Genomic DNA, 23,513 nt, shown 5'->3' on the forward strand with positions numbered 1-23,513 from the left:
TAGGTTTAGGAACCCAAGAGCTGGCTTTGCGTCAGAGGGACTATCTGAATGCGTGCCTTCTGGCTGTCTGCGTGCCAGTGCAAGCGTGTGGCTGCATTCCTACTTACAGACATCACACTGAGCGACTATCCCCAGGTGGAGAGACGGGGCAGAAACGGTAAGTATGCAGTGTACGTACAGTGGAAAAGGAGTAAATACCTATTTGCCCAAGGTAAAATGCTAGCTGACTGAATTTATTAGCTGCCAAATTGATTCGGAGCCTCAGCTGCGAGCTGGCTTGCACTGGCGTGGGGCCATGGTTCACTGCGTGCCTTTCTTTGAAGGCCTCCACTCGCCGTGTAATTCCTTTCTCCCTCTCTTCCTCCCTCCTCCCTGCAGATCAATCTGTGTTTCTCCCCGGCAGATGCATGCTGAGAGCCCCAGCTCGGAAGTTCCCAGCCATCATGAGCTGCCTGGCTATTGACTGGCTTCAGCCGTGGCTGCAGGAGGCCCTGCGCTCCATCTACAGGAGGCTCATAGAGGAACCAAAGGGGTCGAGGTACAGAGCCTCCAGCTTGTCAGCCTTATAAGAAAGCAACAGAGATCATTGAAAGATCGATAACTGAATAAGCTGGAAGAAAAAAAAAAATACAATGCTTTTTTTTCACCCCTTTTTGCATACCTGTTGTCCTCAATTTTGTCCAAGCTCACCCTGCTGGAAGCTGCATTTTTGGGGCATGTCACTGCCCCGGTCCTTCAGAGGAATTTAGAGAGGTCTCACAGGCAAAGAAGTGAGTGGGAAAAGAAAAGAGCATTGTAATTTATAGCACACTCGTCTTTGCAGAATCGTTTAGTTCTAGAATGTTTAGGATCTTCATAGGTTGAGAATATATTTAACCCTTCCCAACATAGTAAAATATATATACTAGTGCTGTACCAATGAGGCTCCAATTTTGCAATGCACAGTCCAGGCTACCTAAAGCAAGGCTGCAAGTTTTCCTTCAGTTCAGCAACCAAGCAGGTGAAAATTTCCCCTGGAACCACACGACAAATGCATTTAGAGCTTTAATATCTGGGTACTTACTCCCTCGTTGCTCCTGATCAGTCTGGAGTGTGACTTTTTGTGGGGGGGGGGGTGGGGGGGGTGGAACTAAAATAATAATAATAATAAAAAGCCTGCAGGTGTCTGGGCAGGCAAGTGCTGCGGGCCAGGGGCAGAGGCTGCTCCGCGGCGTGCTGGTGCCTCCTACAGGACTGCAAGGGAAGCAGAGGGCTGTGCTAAGCCTGCTCGTTTGTGTTTTCCACCAGCACCTCCTGCTTTATTTTAGCAGCTTGCAGAAAATTTGAAGTGTGAGTAGAAGAGCTATTTGCTGTCCGGTGCGCTATGTGGGGTTTTTGCCCTTTTTTTTTTTTTGATATGATACCAATCTGCATATTCCCATTTATTTCTAAAGAAACTGCTAAGACAATGTGGAGAAAAAAAGAAAATAGATTTTTTTTTTTCTGATCCTTAACTAATTATATTTTGCTCCTTTGAAAATACATCTGGTCATCATAATTTAGGCTTTTAATACTGAAACTTTTTTTTTTAATAGTTAAGGACTATATTTCTATATAATTCCAGTTCTTTAGGAAAGAATTCACTGATGTCAGCAACCATTTATGAGTCTCTTTTGCACATAGGTGCTAATTGTTCCCAGTAGATATCTTTCCTGTTCAGTTCCCAGCAAGTGAAATAAATGGCAGGTAATGAAACAACATGATGCTGTATTGCCCCTGAGTGAAGATTTCTGTGTCATCAACATACATGGTGCAGTATGTGGTGCCTGAGTCATGCCTGCGTGTGCAGCCAAATAGAAAAGCAACAAAGAGAGCAGAATGTAAAAAAGTATTAGGAGGAGACAGGAAGAATTGGAAAGATGGAAAAAGTGAACCCAGAGCACAGAGGTCATAAGGAGGTGTGGAAATAAGAGACACTATGACAGCGCTGTAAGAGAAGAGGCTCAACTGGAGGAGAAGAGGATCAAAACTGAACTAGGAAGGTGAGAGAGGTGTACAGTAGATAGAGGATGAATAAATGGGAAGTGAAGGGAGAATGGTCACAGGAAGGTAGGTAGTAAAGGGAGCAGGTTCAGGAGCGTTGCAGAGGTATTAGGCTATCAGAGTAAGAGGAACAGGATGGCAAAGGACCACCCCAACGTACAGGGAATATTGGCTGCAGACTGCCATCTCTGGTCTGTCAGAGATTTATAGCAGGCGGCCTCCTTTTCTGGGCCCTGGTGCTGCTGTGTTGATACAGTTTCTCTTGCTCCATTTCAGATATCTCAGGAATTTTGTTTGTTCCTAGTATAAAAATTGTTAGCAACAACTCATGTGTGCCTGAAACATACTATAACTGTGCTGCCCATTATGAAGAGCAGTGCAAGATCAGTAATTATCTTGGCATAATTGACACCTAGCTCTTAATTATCCTGTTTCAGTATTAAAAAAAAATAAAAATAAAAAATAGTAATTGTTATATTTTTTTTACTGTATAATTATATTTCATATTATTTTTAATTAAGGTAGCTTGATGTTAAGCTAATGATTTTTTTTCCTCCTAAATGTTCTATACAGATATGTCACTACCTGATGAGGGTGTGGGAAATATCTGGGTTTAAACGCTAAGGGAAAACCAGGAAAAAATCAAGGTGATTGTGAGAATTGGGAAGGAAGTCTGGCATTCTCTGTCTCTGTATTTTCAAATCAAGTCCAGGTACTTTTCTGGAAGATACAGACTATCTGGGGAAGGAGGCTGCAGACTGAGCTTAGCAGGGAAATGGTGAGCTGCTCTGAAGGATGGTGTGAAAGTCCTGTCTGCCTTGCATGAAAGTATCTGGACAGAAAGAGGTGGTGATCCTACCTAGTTCTGGTGCCAGCTGAAGCTTCCCAGAACATAGGTCCCATGCTCTCCTTTTCACTCAGGACACTGGCCAAATTGTGGGTTAAGAGGTAGTCAGTTCAGAGATGGTTGGAGGGAAATGGAGAGTATTAAAAATTTAATTGATTTGGATGTCTTCAGTTTCCTTCAGAGAAAATAAAGGAAAAGAGCCCTCTTCTGTTTCAGTACTCAAACTGCTGAACTTACATGTAAAAAGAGCACAAGCAAAGAACACTGCAGCAATACTGAAATACATATACTGAGCTTAATGAACTTACATACCTCATTTGGTATAGAACATGATCTAATGTATTTTAACATAAATATTTCATCTCTGTATTCAACATGACATAGTCTCCCTTATTCAGCTACTTTTACATATCAGCACTGAGTACAGAATAAAAGAACCAGAATTATTTAATCAATCCCTTTTAAAATAAATTCAGTGTACATCTCTGCTATATGCTCTGAATGTATATTTTGCTGCTGCTGTCTTGCGTGCTGTTTTTTCGTGTTTTAGCACTAAACATCACATACTATTAAGCATACCAAGGATAAATTAATTATATTCTTAGTGTATCATACTCCAAAGTGTTTTACAACATGTGATATGGGAAAGAAGTCTGAAACAACTTTTTCCCTTCTCCCCTTGCCTTTTATACTTTTCCCCATACACACATATACTTCCCAGTTTTCTCATCTTTTTGAAGCTGGATTGGTGTTACTCCCAGGCTTGATAGTGGCCTGCAGGATGCATTCAAGCTCAGGGACGCTGGCCTTTCTTGATTTATCATGATTTGATTTGGTAAGGACAGATTTACATCTTTAGGAAAAAAATGGAGGAGGACGCAGGAAAAACTCCTGTCTAAGCTCTCTTAAAAACTTCAAATTTTCACTTTTGCACGCTTAAAGTCAGTCAGGCAAGGCCTAGAATAGCGAGATTGTATATGAATGAACAGGCATCACCCTTATAGTTTCTTTCAGATTTTATATAGCTTTATTGCTCAGTAGTTTGGGGAACTATCGAATTTGATTCAGAACACTATTCTTCATTATTGGCTTCAAGCTACGGTATACTTTCTAGTGAACTGCAGTTAAATCAGATTTTCTTACTGTATCAATTCTTTTTTGTTTGATTTTTTGTAATAAGGCTAAATTAGCAATAATAATTTCCTTTGCCTACAACCCTGAATGGGCATATATTGAAAAATACAATGTAGTATTAGGGGAAAAAAAAAAAAAAAAAGAGATAAATGAATGTCAGAATAAATAATTTATGCTAATGAAATTACTGCAATTAGTAGTTCCACAATGACCCTTTTAAAAGCCACAGCTGTTAATGTCAGGAAGTGCTGTCACTGCTGACCTTATCATAAGAGAAAGTGACAAATTGGAAATGCAGGAAAGACCAATCATCAAAGAGGTCTGTTCGGGAACGATTAGTGTTTTCTGAAAAACAGTGTGAATTACAACCAGCTGCTCTCTGGCTCGGCATGTCTCCCATGCTGTGCCATTTTGTTAAGCTCAATAACAATAGTTATTTTGCCCCATTGAGACAAGTTGTCTCGGGCCACTTCCAGCTCTACCAAAACCCACTTCTTCCCTCGCTGATTTACAAATGAAACTGTTGTTAGAGGGCTTTTCAGGGTTGCTGAGTAGAGACCTCTCATAAGGATCATGTGTGAGAAGGTTGTCTCTCTTAGGAAGATCTGTATGGCAGGGTGCGCGTATCATAAACAACGGGGAAAGGAGAGAAAGGCCGTAAGACATTTAAGTGTGAAGCCAAGTGCTGGTCAAATCTGCATAAAATGTCCAATCCTACTGGCCAGTCTTGCTTTTAGAAACAGCTTTTTTTGGAAGTGTGTGTGATATTAGATGAATTTATGCTGGTTTTGCTTCAACTATTATTTTTAACTTGTAAAACAATTTATTTCTGCTTTCCCCAAATGCAGATCATTCTTTGTTTAGTCCTTGCTTTAATTTCTGTTGTAGTAATCACAGGTGAAACATGTATTCTTTCAAACTAGCCTTTTAAAGTCAAAAGAAAATAGTGAGGTTTCTTACTGAGAAAAAGGGCAAGCCTTTCCGCACCAGCCTGATTGTAATATTAATGATGTAGGCTTAAAACATTTAACTGCATCAACAACTACTCATGAGCAATTTTCCCAAAGTTCTCTAAGCATTATTGACAATGCTTTGGTAAATTATGTGTGACTTTCCTAAGAGTTGGTGTAGCTCATTTAATTCATATTAATTGATTTTTAGGCTTCCCTTGATTAATTGAACTGGGTTCATCTTGAACAGAATGCAATAAATAATCATTAAAATGAGGGAGATGTGACTCCACAAATTATAAAGTTAAGTATGCTAGAAGTCATAGAGGACAAAATGAAAGTTTGTTACAATGATGGAGTTAAATAGGCTTTCTTAATATTTCTCTGTTCATTTCGCATACAGTATTCCTGTTTAGACATGTAAATGGATATATTCTAATAGTATAGGTAGATAGAATCCTTTAAAACAAACAAAAATTAATTTTGGGTGTTTCTCACTACACCTTTATCCAAGGAAAGTATACTGTAATTCAAAGCAATGTAGTAGCATCTTCTATTTGCTAGTTTGGTTTTCCAAAAATTTAGGAAAAGAACCATTGAGCTTCAGCTCTCAGCCATGCCTTCCCCTTCTAAAGACAGGGATTTTACCTCTGCTCAGGACCATGCAGCTAAATGACCACCTGGAGCCATTTTAAATACACATAGCCCATTTTGATTACCATATAGTCTATGAAAAGAGTTTTCCAGTCCCACTGCTGCATTTTCCTTCCTGCAATGAGAAGGAAAGCTCACATGATTCTGTGAGGTATCCAGTACAGCCACCGCAGCTGACTGAGCTTCTGACCTGCGCCCTCCTCCACTCCCACAGGGTTGCCCTGGGGCCCTTCTGCAAGGTGCTGCCAGCTTCTGCTCTGAGCTGGAGGCGTGCTTCTTGGGCTGATGCATGGGTAGCATCTGGGGAAGGGAAAAATACCAACTCCAGTTCTGTTCAATCCAAAGTTAATGGCATAAAAAAATCCATTTCCTTCTGAATAGGAATTTGATGATATACAAGGAATGTAGAGATCAGTGTGATTACAGTAACAACTGCATTTATTTTTTTAACCTATACAGGATTTTTTTTATTATTTTTTTTAGGCAGGATTTCCAGAGGTGAAATGGAAAATTAATATAGTTTTAACTCTGCATATGGCAGCATAGAGACTGACATCATCTCTGGTTTTAGCTTTTAGGGGTATTTATTAAGAAAATGTAAGCATGGTGAAGCACTTAGCTCCTATGGATCTGAAGACTTTACGAATGCCAGCACAGAATTAACTAACTTATATGCAAAACAGTTGTGGGGAGAGTCACTTAAGTTTTAATAGTTTTTACATGCTGACAGAATTATGTTTTGGGTAGACTCTGATGAATGTTTTTGTGAATGAGCCATCTTTAACATAACCTTTTCTGACATTTTTGAAACATTTCTTTGCTCCTGTGTTTCATTTGTTCTTGTTCCTTGGGTATGTGCAGCCACTCGTCCAGGACTCCATCTGTGATTTCATGGCTTATGTCCACACCAGTGTGAAGACGCCGATTGCCAAATACAATCGGAATAAGAGGCGATACAATTGCACCACTCTGATGAGTTTCCTGGACCAAATCGGACTGTTTAAGAGCCTATTGGGATAAAAACATGAGAGGATGTTAGAGCACATGGAGCACTTGGTGAATGGTATACAAAAGCTGAAGGCAACAGCTTCTCAGGTAATCTGTGAAAGTCACAACCTTTTCTTTCATTCTTTGTAAATAATCTGGATTTTATTGCTAATAAAACATAGTTGAGACTGCACCTTTTAATTAGACCAATTAGTTGCAGGATGGCATCTTTGTGTTTCATTGAAATTACATAATTTTGGAAACTTTTTTCTTCACATGGAAGCTGTTTCAGCTTTTTATCTGGCTGTGGAAGGAGGGGTTTATCCATTTGAGCAAGGACAAAGTCTGGACAGCCTGGGGGGGGGATGGGGGGGAGTAGAGGGTGTGGTGGTGGTGGTTCTGCCTGTGGCTCATTTCTGGCTAGTTGGTCCAAAAGACAGAAGAGGGTGGAGACTGTTTTGAAGTCTTTCCCCACCACACAACCTGTTCCTTAGTCTTTTGTGCAGCTGCTCATGACAAGCCATAGTCAAGGAATTTCTTTATTCCAAGTAGAAAGTCTGTGTTTTACGTGAAGATTGCAAATTAAATGCTTGGTTACATCCTCGCATGGCATTGTAGCTTTGCGCTGCTGCAATGCGGTTAACAATGGGAGCTGACTGGCTTATTCCCACGTTTCAAGCTGAAGTTCTGCAAAAATAAATGGTCAGTGGAAAAGGATGACTGCTCTTTTATAGTCTATTTTTAATAAGATATTTTAAGTAAATGATTAAAACATTTTTTCCTCTGAATTCTAATTTGATGATGACCAAATGGTAATTTGATAACTTCAAGTGCAGAATGCTCCTATCTAGCCAGCTACCTGAACACTAAAGCATTTCTGTCCCTGTACTCTGGAGCTCTGGAGGAGAATATCAAATGCAGCACTGTTTAGATTTTCAGAAAGAACTACACATAAAGTTAAATCATTAAAAAAATAAAGTGAGTGGAGAGGTTTAGGATCTCTACAGTCATCTGTTTTGACAAATTCACTTTTACAACTTTGTCTGCTCACTTCAAGATGGACAAATTTTGGAAATACGCATTTTGTAGGTTTTGTAATAGAATTCAGGAGTCCACCAAAGATGAACAATGCTCAAGATGAACAATGCTTTCAGTGTGACAAAAGTTTAAGGCCTCTAATATTTGTCGTCTTTATCACCTCTATCCAGATCAGGTCAATGAGAGTCCCTTCTGATTAAGATTTAGCTTTTTATCACAAAGAGCTGTAAGATAAAATGCTTGGAGAGATAGGGAAAAACTAAAAAACAGGTATTTAAAACATTTGCATTACATGTGGAAAGATAGTGTCGCTGGATATATTTATACAGGTTTCTAGCCTGGCAGGCCATAAGGTAAGTTGTTCTTTCATCAAACTAGCAAGTAGTCTTTGTTAATCAGTCTCTGAGTCTGTCTTAACCTTTCAGCAAACCTCTGCTTGAATTGTCTGCTCAGAGTGATTACTAAGCATTTTCCAGAATGTCCTCTTGCTTTTTCATTTGTACCTTTGCTCAGTCCTGCAGCAGAGTCTGGTTGCACTGCTGAGACACCTGGTTACAAAACCAGCAACTGGACAGACATTTGAGCACCCTGAGGGAGCTGTGGAGTCCCTGGTGGATGTTAGACTGTTCTTATTCAGTTCTCCAAGTCATCAAAATCCTGTGTGAGCTAAAATGTGGAGCTGTCATATGGAAATAAAAGAGGAAAAGGTGACGCTTTCAGTACTAAGACCCATGAAACATGTGTGAATCTTATTTTCATTTTCAGCTTTTTGGGGCACATGTGGTAGAATCTCTCAAGAGTGATACCTAATGGTCCTCACTCCCAAATAATGCATTACCTTTTGCCCTGTAGGTAGAAGATCTAAAATCCAAACTTGCTTCTGAAGAGGCAGAACTGCAACTGAGAAATCAAGATGCTGAAGTTTTGATTGCTAAAATAGGGTTTCAGACCGAGAATGTGAGCCAAGAAAAGGCCATTGCTGATGCAGAGGAGCAAAAGGTCAGCCTAATTCCCCCATTTAGTGCTGTTGAGCTATATTTAGCACAAAATAAACCTTTTTAGGTGAACAGTTTTGAACAACTTCCTCTCCAGGGAGCATAAAGTCTAAAGAATTATTATACTTACACATGTAACAGCATTTCACACCATGATTACCACTTGACCTTTCTTTACATTATGCCTTTTCCCAACCTTTTAGCTGTTTTAATGAGATGAAAGAACAATAAATACTGAGCTCATTCAAGCATTTAATGGATGTGGATCTTGAGAATCAGACCTATTTGTAATACAGTAAAGGTCAGAGAGTCATCTCTGAGCACTTCAGATTTCTAAAGGCTTTAAGGCTCTAGGTGAATTGAACAACTCAATTGATACAAAAGTCCATTCCAGTACATTGCAATGTTGCAAGGTGCAAACGTTGAATTTTAAGCTTATAATAGCATTTCTAATAGTATGTGTCATCAGCGTTGAATCTTCCTCCTTTTCCTCTCAGTTAAGCCTACTAACATTAGTTATCAACTTCCATATTGGAAACAGAGAGGTTTACGTCTATTAGCACTCACCACAAAATAGATAGAAATGTCCCATCGCAATTCTAAAATTTTAATCTAATTTTAAAGGCACCATTTTTGAAATAAAACATCGTGGTATTGAGTGCTATGAACTGAAGTTCCTCTGTGTTAAAATCTGAAGGGCTCACTCAACTCTTGTCACTTTGCTACAAAACCTAATGTCCATTGTGCCATTTATCAATACTGCAAAGAGGAAATTTTAAATGACTCACAGTAGCACTTAACACCTGATTTTGAGCTATGGAAGCTCCTTTGCTTCCTTAAAATTTGTTGTTAGGTGTTATTTAGTGCTTTCAATAATGACCTTATGTCTCATCTTAATTTTATTGAAAGAAAAGTGATTTTTGCCACTGATATAAATGAAGACTAGGTCAGGACCTTTACGTTTCTCGGGTTTATGTTAATTACGGACTTCAGCCTTTCACTGGTCCATGTCTTCTATAGGGTTTAAAAAATTTAAATTTTTGAAATTTAAAGTCAAAATAGTGCAATTAATTAAGCTTGCACAAATTGAATCAGAAAGCTCAATGTCCTACCAACCACTTTTCAGTGATGCTTTTCCCGTATTGGTTCCATATGCTGCTGATGCATTTAGGATGATCAAAAAAACACCCTTAACAATTCAAATTACTTCATTAAGCAACTAGATGAAACACAGAGTGATTACTGTGGGATAATCACACCTTTGGGCAACTTTGTTTCAGGGACGAGGTTCAGCACATAACACAAATGATTACTGTACTCCTCCGCTCATTGCTTTATTGCACTTCTGAAATATTTCCATTGGAACGGAAGCGTCATTTTGTGATACATTAATCTAAAACTATTTTATAAGGTTGATGATGGTTTCTAAATATTAATCTTCTCCTATAATTTTTGTTACCAAAAAAAAAAGTGTATCAGCAAATTCATCTTCTGGGTAAGTAATATGTGAATAATATTCATAATTGATTAAATCTGCCACCGTTTTAAAAATTATCTTGGTTTATCTTTTCTGTAGGTTTCAAACTGAAGCTTATTAAGGTGGTGGTTTGTTTTTGTTTTGTGGGGTTTTTTTTTGCTTGTTTGTTTGTTGAGTTTTACAGCATTTAAGCCACTAAACGTCCTAGAGATAGTGTCTTAGAGTTAAGCATTACCTAGGAAAAGATGAAGAGTGGAAGTCACTTTAGATCAGACTCATCAGGAAAAGTGGGGTCAGTCTGGATACCCCATAAACATGGTAGGGCTACATATCCATACAGTAATCAACAAGGGTCTGATTATGAACGTTATGCTGCTGAGGTTTAAAATAGCGAGCAGTAATGCTGCTGTCATTTTTCAGACTGTTTATGCTCTGTGAATGATGCCAGCCAGAGAGATTTACAGATGATGATGCATGTGCCATTACCTTTTAAAATGGGCCCTACCCCTTCAGAGGAAAAAAACAAGCAGAGTACAGTGTAGTTAGGATGGGGGACAGTGACATTAGCTGAGGATTAGGAATAAAGATCAATCCAGACTGACCAGCATTTTTGATTTAACTCCCTCAGCTGAAGTACACTCTTTATTTACATGGTATGTTTGAGCCACTCTACTCATGGTCTGATTGCTAAGGGCACACACAAGGGGCACACTGCTTCCAGCTTTTCTAACAATTTAGCTGTCATTTAAGAGCTCTATACTGCTGAAATTATTGACGTGAAGGGGACTAAACTTCTTGAGAAAGAATGAAAAACTCCTTCATCTCTTTGTGAGGGGAAGTAGATTTGAGAAATACTTTTCTAAGCCTTAACTGCAACCTACCCTGTTTACTTTTTCCTCCTCTAAGAAAAATAAGTGTAGTACTTGTTCATCTGGCTAGATCTTTAATGAGTTTGACCAAACGAGCATCTTAGCTAAGTTTTAAACTTCTTCCTTTAAATTAATTTCAATTACATGGGTGTCAAACCATGTTAGAAACCATATAAACAGATCCAAAGCTGTAACTGTATATGCACTATTCAATTTTGAAAATATATTTTGGATAAGATGCAAACCAATAAACATTGGGAATTTCATCCTAAAAAGTACACCAGTTCTGTTCAGCACTTTTCTTTCATAAGAGACAGGAAAAGGATTTAACATTATTAGTAACGTTTGTAATGTAATATTAATTTTAATTTTTTGTTGTTTCCACAGCTATAATGTCTGTGTGTGTCCCTTGTAATAAATGTATACATGGAAAGTTCCCCTGATAATTGTACGGCCAAGTTTTGTTAAGGATATCAGTCTTACAGGGGCTTGTTACTACCAATGCATAATGCTTGATCCAAATGTTAACGTAGTGATCATTGTAATATCTTCTTTCTCTGTAATTAGACTTTATTTAAGCAAGACCTAACAGGAAATGTGCCTGTGAGATGAGCATGAAGTAGAAGGATAAAGATGAGCTTCAGCCCTAGGCAATGTATCCTTAGAAGTGTGCACGGTAATCTCCCAAATATGCAACTGCAGATGATACAGAATGCCCTCCAGGGTTACTCTACCAGATAGATTTGCACCAATGAAATCATAATCAGCTTTTAAACAGATAATTAAATCAGTGCACAAAGTTGTGGAAGCACTCAGATTTCACTTAAAATTGATGCTAACTGATGTAAAGTCACTGATCTAAGCCACTGCTAAGCCAAAATAAGAGTTTTGACAAATATGCTTAGATTGGTATCTGCTTAATTTCCAAACCTGAAATTAAGCAAATACTGTTTTCGTACAGGATATTTCCTTTTCTTCTGTTCCATTCCTTGTTTGAGGCCTATGGTTTCAGATACAGCACTGAAGAATTAAAAGAAAAAGTCAAATTTACCAAAAGATGGAGGCTGTTTTTGATGAATCCGATACATTTACCTAGACCTAAAAAATGCAGTCAGTGTTCTATTGGTTAGGGAAAACCATATTGCATCACCTGAATTTACTGTTGGATCCATGGTATTTTCTCAGATTTTCTAAAAGGGAACCCTTTAGAGAGGAAAAATAGGGGAGTGAGGGGAAAAAATGTGATGGATCTCATAATCTCATAATCTATTGAAAAGTCTTCACTTCACCTTCCCATTTCTTGTTTATCTCCAGGTGCTGCACTTCAACATATACCTTTAAATGCTTTCAGCTTACCTATTGAAATGGCGTAAGCTGGTGAGTTCTCCTGTGTGTTTGGTAACTCCTCAAAAGTAACATGCTACCCTAATATTCTCCAACTTTGTATTTCAAATACCTTATCTGGTCTCCAGTTCTTCATTACTAAATCTCTCACCTTTGCATCCTACACTGTTGTATAGAGTCCTGACCAGGAGTACTTCTCAATTTTTGTATCTCACACAGTGATCTCCAGGTTCCTGTTGTAAACCTGGACCATTCACTATCTGACGTGTCTTCAGAAGTTTTCAGGGTCCTTTTTCCAAGTAATCTATATAAATAGGTGGTATTCCACATCCATATGGACATGCTTGGTCTTCTCATTTCAGCCTTCAGTGATCAACTTCCATATTGAAAAGTGAGGTTTACAGCTACATCTACCAGAAGGACAGTCTTCATACTATTTATTTTTCAGCAAGAGCTGTTAAAGGCTTATCTGGGGTGGGGAGGGGAACAGGATATGTCAATTGGTCTTGTAAATATATATTACCTTTCTCACAGCTGTACCTTTTTTATGTCCTTTGATATCAAGATGGCAAATAATGCATTACTTGCGATATTTTGTGTCATAACGTTCTAAGCAAGAACGAAATTGGGCATCACACATAATCTGTTAATTCAGTACCCATTTGAAAAACATATACGGTTTATTATGGTCTCACTGAAATGAATAGAAATTATACAAAGCTGACGCTTAGTCCTCCCATGACAATGGTATGATAGCATGTTGTACTTCCTTACCCTGAAGGCTACGCTAAGCAGCAGTTGGTTAACCAAACCAGGAGGCTTAGTCTTACAAACACCAAACAGGACTTTGAGACAGCTGTCTTCCTTTCTGCTTTGATCTAGAGAGTGCTACCAGAATTGTGCTGAAGTGCTGTATTTTCTTCAGTACAACAATGGTGAAACATTCATCAGGTTAACTACACGTACATCTAATATAAGAGTAAGAATAAGGCAAAGTTCAGAGGCTGGAATCAGAGCATCCTCTGAAAAAAAGAATTTGAAAAATAAGTATTTCATATATAGACCATTTTTAGCAGGTAAAGCAGCTAAAGTTTCTTGATTTTCTATTTGCAAAACTGAGCTGTGAAGGATAATGGTGAATACTCTGTTATTATAAGAACCCAGATAAAGAGTCTTTGATGATACAGGCAGTTGTCCATAAATATAAACAAAAGTTATTTCAGGTATACCTATCTAAAGCTATTTGTTTCCTACCTCCTTAGTTTATGTATTCATCTCTTTCATATTCAGTCTGTATTTTCTCCAAAAAAGGGGGAGTCAGCAGGTTTCCATCTCATGCTGTTGTCCTCAAGGGCAGAGCAACATGCAGAGATGCTTCATGATTCAGAGCAGCAGGGAGGAAAGGAACTTCACATACCAAATTTTCTCTCTGACTCAATGAGAATAAACGTGATCTAGCTACCCAGAGGTTAAAATACTGGTTTGGTAGAAATAGCAGATACAATACAATGTGATAAGTAGTTCAGAAACCTGTTGACTTCTAGCAATTGTAGATGGCTGATTTGCCAGCACATGACTCTATCTCCAGCTATTCATTACCTTATCCCCAGAAGGCTTCCCTCCTGAGCAGCTGCATGGGTCAACTAACTTTTTTTTTACTGATTTACTGATTTTTTTTACTGATTTACTGACACAAGCAGTGCCTGATGGAACTTCTGGTACTACAGAACTCAGCTGTAATTGAGGCTCCATTCCCCGAGCTCTTCTGTCATATGATGGCACAAACAGGAGATGTTCATTCTCACAATGCAGAACATATGGAGTCTAGAGCCAGGCACAAACCTGCATAACTGTCAGTTGTAGATGTCTTTTGTTTTGTCGTTGTTGTTCTTTGTCTGGTTTGTTTCATATAAAATAAAATAATCTGTTCTAAAATCTCTTTGCATATACAGACATTGCAATGCAACTGCGAGTGCTTCAGCAGCTCTGATTTGATTTACTGTCTTAGTTTTCAACATAAATCTTAAGTTTCATTGTTTTAATAGGTGAGAGCAATCCAAGCAGAAGTACATCAGAAACAGAAAAAATGTGAGGATGACCAGATGCAAGCCAAGCTGCTTCTTGTTGGTGCTACAGCAGCCTTGGACATGCTTAATAAGGTAAAGATTTCACAGTTTGATGTCCGAAAACAATTTGTTCACTGTTCAAAGCTAAAAGGTCATTCCAGTGTCAAGTTGCCCAACATGATCAAACTTCCATCATCTCTGGGCAGCAACAGGTACCTGGCTTTACACTTTGCGTCACCCTACTTTGTCAAGTTGCACATAGGATTGTAGAGCAAGGAAAGGGCTGTGATCATGCGTATTTTCACCTCATAATACAATTAGTGATAGTCTTCAAATTGCTGGTAATCAGAAAGCTTCTGCAGAATAACATTGCCGTTGCACACTCCTACAACTGTTTCTCAGATCTTCTTTTTTCGGGTTAATTTTACAGTATTGAAAGCCTTCATCAACCCACCAATGTTATTGCTGCAGTAATGATTTTACTGGCACACAAAAAGGGATGTGCTCAAAGACCAAAGCAGGAAAGCTGCAGAAGTCTTTATAGGAAAGGTAACGATCAGTGAGACATCATAGTATCTGAGATGAGAGAGGGGAAAAAAATAGTTTAAAATTTGAGCCAGAGATGGAAAGACTAAATCACATCTTTGTTTTCTCACAGTTTGAGTCTATGGGGATAAGATCTGACCCTGCATTGTCCTCTTTTATGTGGGCTTGGTGACAAGCTTAAGCCAGCCTGGGCTCCATTGCAATTTATTAACAGGAAAAATAGAAGAAAAGTCAAAGGGAGAGAATTTCATGATATTTATCTGATCTCTAAAATTTTCTTAAGTGAGTCAAAAATCACAAAATATGTTTGTGAGGGTTAATATGTCCAGCTTTTGGGGGAGATTGTATTTTTGTTTTGCATAACATTTCCAAAACAATAACCTAGTGCAGGATTCCAGTTTTGCGTTTGTGGTGAAAGTAGGAGAAAGCTTCTAGTTATCTGAAATGGAAAAGGGTTAATGTACTGGAACTTCTGTCAGGCTGATGACTTCTTGCAAACTTTAATCAGCCATGATAAGGAGGCATTCCTGAGAATTGTCTGAAAGTCATCAAGGAACATTTATTGAAAGATTTCAACCCAAGTTATCTTCATACAAAATCCTTTGCAGCAGCTGCTCTCTGTGCCTGGGTTATCAACGTAGTAAAATTCAATGAGGTATATGTATTGTCAGTTCCTTTCCTTACTAGCATTGATGGGAGAATTTCTCTTTTTAAAGGTCTTTATTGTCTTAGTAAGCTTAGTGTTCTGGGGAGAATGCAACAGCAACCACAGATAGAGAGGGAGGTATTCAGTGCTTAATAACATGTATGCATGTGTTTATTTCTTGTAGAAGGCTGTAAAAGATGTGTGGCTGTCCCAGTCTTTTCAATTGTCATTATGACACAGCAGTTGGGAAATATTCATCTCCAGATGTACGTTTCACTTGATAATGTCCATCTGAGTCTGGCTGTCTAAAATGTAAGACATGGAGTTCATCAGCAGTGATTCCCCTGAGCATGTGGTAGGATTCCTCCATTCATCCTAGTTTGATAGCATATAAATACCTCATATGATAGCATGTATTATACATCGTGATATCATGTAATTACAAAATAGCAAGCAGCTAATCAATTTAGATATCTATTTAAACTTAACGCCTGAATTCCACCTGTATTCTAAAACCATGAAAGTGTTGCATATAAATTTATTTTAGCTTGAGAGTAGACCCACCTGAGGGATGTACTCAGTTCTGCTTAAGATATACTTATATAAACTATAATTAAACCTCCTGTAGTCTTTAGGTAAATATTGAAAGAAATCTCTGCATGCTTCACTCATGTGTAGAAGGATGACTCTAAAGCAAGTATATATAATAAGAGACTAGCAGGATTATGTGAAAGACTTTCATCAGGAGTTATTTGCAATTTCAATAATGAATGTGAGACCAAATTTTTGTCTAATGTACTTACGTTGCATGCCTTCTCAAGCTGTATGGCGAGGTAGAGTTGAAGCGCTGTATGTTGGTCCAGGCAAATGCTCAATTTGAAGTGGCTACAGAAAAACTAGAAATGATTGGGAAAAAGCTTCTTAAGTACTGCTTTATTAATAAGCATTCTTCTCTAATATCTTGAGACCATTTAATTTTATTGATTTGTCGTTGTTGTTTAATTTAGTTGTTTTTTATTGATTTTATTACTTTCTAGTTTAGAGTATTAAGGATACCTTCACATTAAGCATTGTCACTATTTTTTCCTGCAAACCTACTGAAAAACTTGCAATGGTTTTGGCAGTAGTACACAAAATTGTTCATAAGAAATTCACTGAATTTCCTCAAAGCCATATAGGCACATTATACCCAATACATTAATAAACCAAAATGAGAATTGATATAACTAGTTGGCTATGATTTTTACTAGGTATATATGCTAAGCGTTATATATGAGTTAGGACCTATTGAACTATAGGAATAACTTCCAGGAAGGGTTTGGTACCTCATGTTCGTCTGTGTTTATGCTTGCCATTAATCATGTCATAAAAATGTCCTCTGATTTTTTGAATGACCTCCATACACATACACACATCTCCACAATCATAAGTGGAAACTTTGACTATAGACTTCTACTGATGAAAGTTTTAGCTGTTATCTGAACAGAAGACTAGGTTTATTGCCAAGTATACATTGAATTTTTCAGAGGGATTATTTGTTGTTTATTAATTATTCATTTAATGGAGTAGCTGCAACACAAAGCACTCTTGAAACAGACAAAGACATGTTGTGGTATCTTGAGAGCTGGTAGGTGGAAGGAGTTCCTCTACTGCAGATAACTACCCCGACTTAGCAAACAAGGCTTTAAATCGTTCAAAAGACATGGCATTAATAGGCTTTAGAAGACTTTGACTTGCCTGAAGACTTTTTTTTTGTAATATTTAGATATGAAATCCTACAGCTTTAGCTATCAAGCAATAAATGAAGGCTGAAAAATTTTGTAATGAGGGGATTATTCTCACTGTTTTCTCTTAAGGTATCAATTTAAGAGAATGAGTGAGATTTTCTTTTACTGAAAGACTTAGAAATTTTTGGGCAATCGTATCTGAAAGTTTAATTCTTTCTTTCAACAATTCCCTGTTATTCCTCCTGCTATCATAGTACCCAGTTTTTCTTGTTCTGAAGGAGATTCAGATTGAATGGTTAAGCAAAGATAGCATTCATTTCTTTTCCTCTTCTGGTACAACATGTATTTTGTACAACATGTTATACAGCCTTGTAACCTTGAAGTTGCCTATTTGGTTCAAAGCGCATCCGCACTAATGAAGCTTGTATCTACACTAAAAAATAGCATGACTGAAAAATCATTTTTATTATTTCACACATCTATAGCAATGTATGTCTATTAAGTGCAAATACTTTTTGGACAAAAATGCCATTAATGTTTTCTTATTTATTTTTTTTTATTGTTAATTTTAATACACAGCAGTCACCCCTAAAACTCATGGAGTCTTATTTTTTTCCTTGCCTGGCCATATCTCAAAGCACCTTCTCTTATTTAAGGAATCTTGCTGTTCAGTAAGCTTCCAACTTAGAGTCTAGTCCTGTCTTTTCACATTTATTTACTTCTCCTTTCATCTCTTCATAAATTTTGCTGGAGATGGTTAGCAGCAGTTTTTTTTCTTAGCTGTGCTGAGTTCCTACTGGGAAGAATTCTGCACCACAGACAAAGCTGCAGTTCCCTCTGCAGTTATCTGTTTCCTGTGTTAGGCTAGCAGTTGTCACATTGTCATTTAATATGAGTATTTTTCCTAACTACTTTATACAACCCATAGTGCAAGTTCAGACAGGCTTCCTTTTACAAGGTGGGAGGTTCCAGTTAAAAGTATTATTTTTATAACTGATTCATACAATAGCTGACCAACTTGATGAACATTTTTAGGGAGCAGTAGCTATAACTTGTGATTCTCCAGTAGCTATTACTCATAACAGTACGAGCTCCTGAGCTCACAAGTCTATTGAATGGAGAGTACTATAGAATCATAGAATGGTTTGGGTTGGAAGGGGCCTTGAAAACCATCTAGTTCTAACCCCCCTGGCATGCCACACACTAGACTGGGTTGCCTAGCGCCCCATCCAAGCTGACATTGAACACCTACAGGGATGGGGCATCCACAGCTTCTCTGGGCAACCTGTTCCTGTGCCTCACCATCCTCTGAGTGAAGAATTTGCTCCTAACATCTAATCTAAATTACTCCTCTTTTCGTTTAAAAGCTTTCCCCCTTGTCCTACCATTATCTGCCCGAGCTGGTGAAATTCACTGTTGATAAATGTAAAATAGTGTATATTGGAAGGAAAAAAAATGAGCTGTTTGTGAATACGTCTTGATTATTGTTCATTCATTATTCTTGGACATTTTTAACCTCATCAATCAATGAGGTTGAAAAGTCAAGTTCAACCAGATGCAAGTTTGAAGGCTTGTTTTGAGCTGGAACTTTAGTTCACTAACCTCCAGGGGTTCATCTAATAATATTTTGTAAAAAAAAAAAAAAAAAAAAAAACTTTCAGTAAAAGAATAAAAAAGAAATATTTGTCTATGCAGTTTGTAAATAATGTGTGCTAAAATGTATTTGTAACAAGAGAGAAAGGTAAGAGAATGGTGTTTTGGTATAGTGAAAAAACGCTGCACACATTTTACTCAGAGAAACTTGCCTTGTGACTGAGTCCAGAAATCTGAAGATAGCAAAATGGGATTCAATTTTTATACGTGAAGGAACTTAAAATATATATATATATACTTCGATAATTCAGATTTTAATCTACCATTTAACTACTGAGGATATTGATAAAATCTTGGTTTGAAGGCATATTATTCCTATCCAGAAAAGTCTGTTTGCTTCTCACAGTCCACATGTTGTATCTCATCTCTCAAGAAAAATGTATGTCCTTCATTTTGTAATATTTTGCCATGTAATCTCCAAATATTTTACTTCAAAAACTTAAATTACAGCACAATTCTTTGCACAGACCAATGCAAAATGATCATTCAAATGTATTGCAAATAGTCCAGCTGGCAATAGGGTTCTCAACTCGTTTGTCATGCTGCTTTCTGTACTGATTGAAGTAGTGATTGAAGTTGCTTATTTCGACAAACTACTTACCTATACATATTCTGTATCCAAATAGTGCATATCGTGCATAATCTTATGTGTACTTGGACTAATGATGATTTATATATCTATTGTACTGATAGAAAGAGTGTAATTTCTTGTTCGTTGGGAGAATTTAAAATGTCATTTAAAGAAAAGACTTGAAAGTGATTGGAGTAACTTAGTTTTAATTACATGTTTAAATTATGCCCTATCTGATAGCTGTGTGCCAGACTGGAAATGAGCAACGTGGCTATAAAAGCATAGTACATATCATGAAGACGTGTATAAAAGCCTTTTTTTTTTTTTCCCCCCAGGACTGGCAAATAGATGAAAACATGAAAACAAAGTTGTAAATTAGCATGCAACAGAGCTTTAAAAAAAAAAAAAAAAAAAAAAAAACTAGAAATCTTAACAGGAAGTTTAAGCATCTGGAATTATAAGAAGCTGGGGCTGTGTCACCCACTTTACAAAATGTTAATCCAAGAAGTTTCAACTATAAAAAATAAAATAAAATTGTATGGCTGACAGATGCATTTCCACTGACATCCGGTCTTTAGTGCCCAGTTTTCTACCTAGAGGATTGAGGATAATGACAGGCTGAAACATTAATAAAGTTCAGTAGGTGGATTGAACCCTGCAGATTGGTAGGTACAGAGCAGGGTCCTTTCCTGCCTTTGCAGTTCTGCTTTTTAACAGAATTCACATTCATTAATTTCATGAAATCCAACAATAGCCTTGGTTTAGTTTTAACCATAGTTACAGCTGGCATTTCATAGAGCCTCCATGTAGCTTTCAGGGTTTAGTTTTTTTCTCCATCTAAACATGCAGAAAACATGGTCAACATGGAATAATTTAGTCTGCAGTTTTTCATTCCTAGTAAATAGCCTATATGTGATTGAGGAACTGTAGTGTCCAGCCTTACATTTAAAATCAGCTTGAGTTCCTCAGCTGGAAACTTGTATTAATCCCAAAGCTAAAGGACATGATGTTCAATACAATTTCCCAAGGTGAGGTCTGTTATGTACAGCAGCAGCATTAACCATGATTAGCTGATGAAAAGATACAAGTTCAGAATGAAACTTCGACTTTCTGCTGGTTTCCATTTTTAGAGTTAGCATGCTGTATAAATATTCACCAATGTCTTCCTCTTTCTCAGAGGGACTTACATCTAGCAAACTTTCATCAGCTCCATTTTTCCAACCATGGTAACTTCTTGATCTTCTTCATTTAATATTTTGATTCAGTATTTTGTAATATGCACCTCTGTCCCGTGCAAACAGTTCCAAGTGGCTCATATCAGGCATCTTAACTCACTGTATAAGGGAGTCTGTGAAATGAGCATACAGAGAAGGCAAACTTGTATTTATTCTGAAAAACAGTGTACAATGCAGGCATTTCTCAGTGCCTAGATTTTGTTTACCTTAGCTGCTGATAACCCTATGTGCACCATTAGCCTGTAGAAAGCTCCTGTTCCTTACTTCAGTTGTATGCATCCATAGCCTGTAAAAACAAAAAGTCCTCTAACGCTGAAGGAAGGTCACAAGTGCTGTGCAGGCATTCTTATATATTTCTCTCTATCTGAGCTGCCTGCTGGCTGGATCTGATCTGCAGGAAGTTTACATCTCAATGCTACTTCTTCAGAAGCAGACATGCTGTGCTGCCCTATCGGCTGTCCACTGAGGAGCCGAATTTCTTTTAAGCTTGTACAAGGCCAGTATGCAGAGCTCACAGGAAGACGGTACTCCACCAGTGTAAATCCATTTGTATCTGCACCAAATCAAGCAGTAGGGCAAAGATAGAGATTTTGTTTGTCGTTTATTGATGCTAGCCTTCCAGTAGTCCTCTCCATTCTGGAGCTAAACAAATTCAGTAAGAGTGATGAACCAGTTACTCTTCTACCTTGTCTCTTTCAATTCATCACATTAAAGTGGCATTAAAGTTTTTCTTATCAGTATCCAGACATCAATCCATACGTTCAGTTGCCCCCTATCCTTCAATTCATTCCCTGCCCTTTTCCTTCTGGTCATTTATTTATCTGTCTCTTTTCCACCTTCGTCTCTCTGATTTTCTAAAGAATAGACTTTGAAGGCAGAGTATCAGTTGTTAGTGATGTTAGTGTCTGTTCCTGCATTCACGGATGTGGTGTGCTCCCTGACTCATAACTCAGCTTCTTTCTTCTAGCAGGGAGAGAGAGGAGAGTTATACATATTTTTCATATGGAAGTTTTTGTGGGCAGCAATTTTCAGTAATGATAATTGGTGCAGCTGTTAGTAATCAATAATACATCTTCAGCCTAGACAGCACAGTAAACTAACCTCCTTTCACTTTGCATGGCTTCCAGAACATATCTTTAAATGACAAATTAAATTCTTATCAAACTTGGGCAATATTATAATAAATATTGTCACAGCATTTTTTTAATGTCAAACATATACAAACTAGTACTAATATTAATACAGTATGTTTTTTTAAATATTTAAAATGTTTTAAAGATGACTGAAAATAACTCTGAGGATGATGGTGATGCCTACACATCCTTTATTTTACATTAAAACTTAAACATTTGTCCATCCCGTTGAACAATTGCTATATATTTACACTAAATGGAAAGAAAAACAGGTTAGGAAATAGAAAAGAAAAAAAGTTTTTTTCATGAACAATTAGTTTGTAAGCATATTGAGTGAAATGAAATCAGATTTCTATCTTTAGAGACTGTAGTTTTCTACTAAAAATATTTGTGAAAACTGTCATTTTACATTCACATATAAGAAGTACAACTTGCATGCAAAAATAAAAGAGAAGATGAAATAGTATGCTTATTAGAGTTAAGGCTAAAAAACATTTGGCCAAGTTAACCCTTTTGCAGAAAGATTGTGTAATTTGTACTTAACTACCACTATTTTTACATGTGGACACATGAATACTGTGAAATACTCTGTGCCTGAAAAGAATTGTGCAAGGGCACAATCCAAGCAGGATCAGTATGGAGAGTAATGGCTCTCTGCTGTGAGATGGAGAGCATAGTTCCCAGCAATAACTTTCTCAGTAACAACTGATTTTAAAATGTGAATTATCCCAAAGATATAAAATGCAGTATGTAATTCTGTTGTTGTTACCCTTAAATTTTATTTATGTTACATCCTATGAAAGAGTGACAAACAGGAATGGTGTGTTTTGTTGTAACACCTTACCTATCCTGAGGTCGTGATATAGAAAGTGCTCTGATATAGGAGAATATTATGGACCAAAAAAATTGCAACAGACCTTGCTGTTTTGCTCACTGTAGAAGGTTCTTACCATCTATCCTGCTATTTACTGCCTGAGCCTGGAGTCTTTGGATGAGTGCATCTTAACTATGGTCAGATCTGTGTTGTTGTGCAGGCAAACTTGGAATGCTGTAAATAATAGTACCTGTGTTTAAAAAATAAAATAAAATAGAAAGCTGTGGGAAAGCTTCGTGGAGCTATGCGCTCCTTGCTCTGGTTGCTATTCTTCCATTAAACCTGAGATGGAATTTTTTTCTTCTAAAGTGGAAATTACCATCCTTAGTTCTGTAGTTCCTCTAGAGAAACAAAATAGTTTGCTGAGCTGGAAAGGAGTCTCTTTTTAATTCTGAGTAGGAAAGAATGGAAATTTTTATCTCCTGATGACAGGAAAACAAATAAATACAGTGGGCATGCTTTTCCTCTTGTTCATTCTTTTTATGAACAAAAGCAATAGTTTGTCATTTTTATTTTTTTACAACCAGAACAAACTTCTGCTTTTTTTTCTTTTTCCCTCTCCCGTTGACTACTCTTGACTGATTATTACCATATTTCTTAGACTTCTTCAGGTGGACAGGTTCTTGAAAATTCAGCAACAATAAAAAGATAGCTCCTGTTCTAAGTGTATTTCGACATAGTTATATAGGTGTTAACAGAAAAAAATATTTATATTAGGTGTTTTATCTAACAATACCATGTCATC

The 23,513-nt window shown here is 37.4% G+C and overlaps 1 protein-coding gene across 1 annotated transcript in view; it reads left to right on the plus strand.

Moving 5' to 3' along the window:
• DNAH11 (dynein axonemal heavy chain 11) overlaps nt 1-23,513 on the plus strand; it is a 95,178-nt gene that overhangs the window by 37,709 nt on the left and 33,956 nt on the right. Inside the window, 10 exon segments of the mRNA XM_040550406.1 lie at nt 4-157; nt 404-538; nt 6,420-6,702; nt 8,485-8,631; nt 14,363-14,490; nt 14,814-14,871; nt 14,873-14,932; nt 15,409-15,448; nt 15,451-15,584; nt 16,397-16,500. Coding sequence (XP_040406340.1) covers nt 4-157; nt 404-538; nt 6,420-6,702; nt 8,485-8,631; nt 14,363-14,490; nt 14,814-14,871; nt 14,873-14,932; nt 15,409-15,448; nt 15,451-15,584; nt 16,397-16,500 — 1,243 coding nt within the window.

The sequence above is a fragment of the Cygnus olor genome, chromosome 2 (genome assembly GCF_009769625.2).
Source record: "Cygnus olor isolate bCygOlo1 chromosome 2, bCygOlo1.pri.v2, whole genome shotgun sequence".
NCBI lineage: Eukaryota > Metazoa > Chordata > Aves > Anseriformes > Anatidae > Cygnus > Cygnus olor.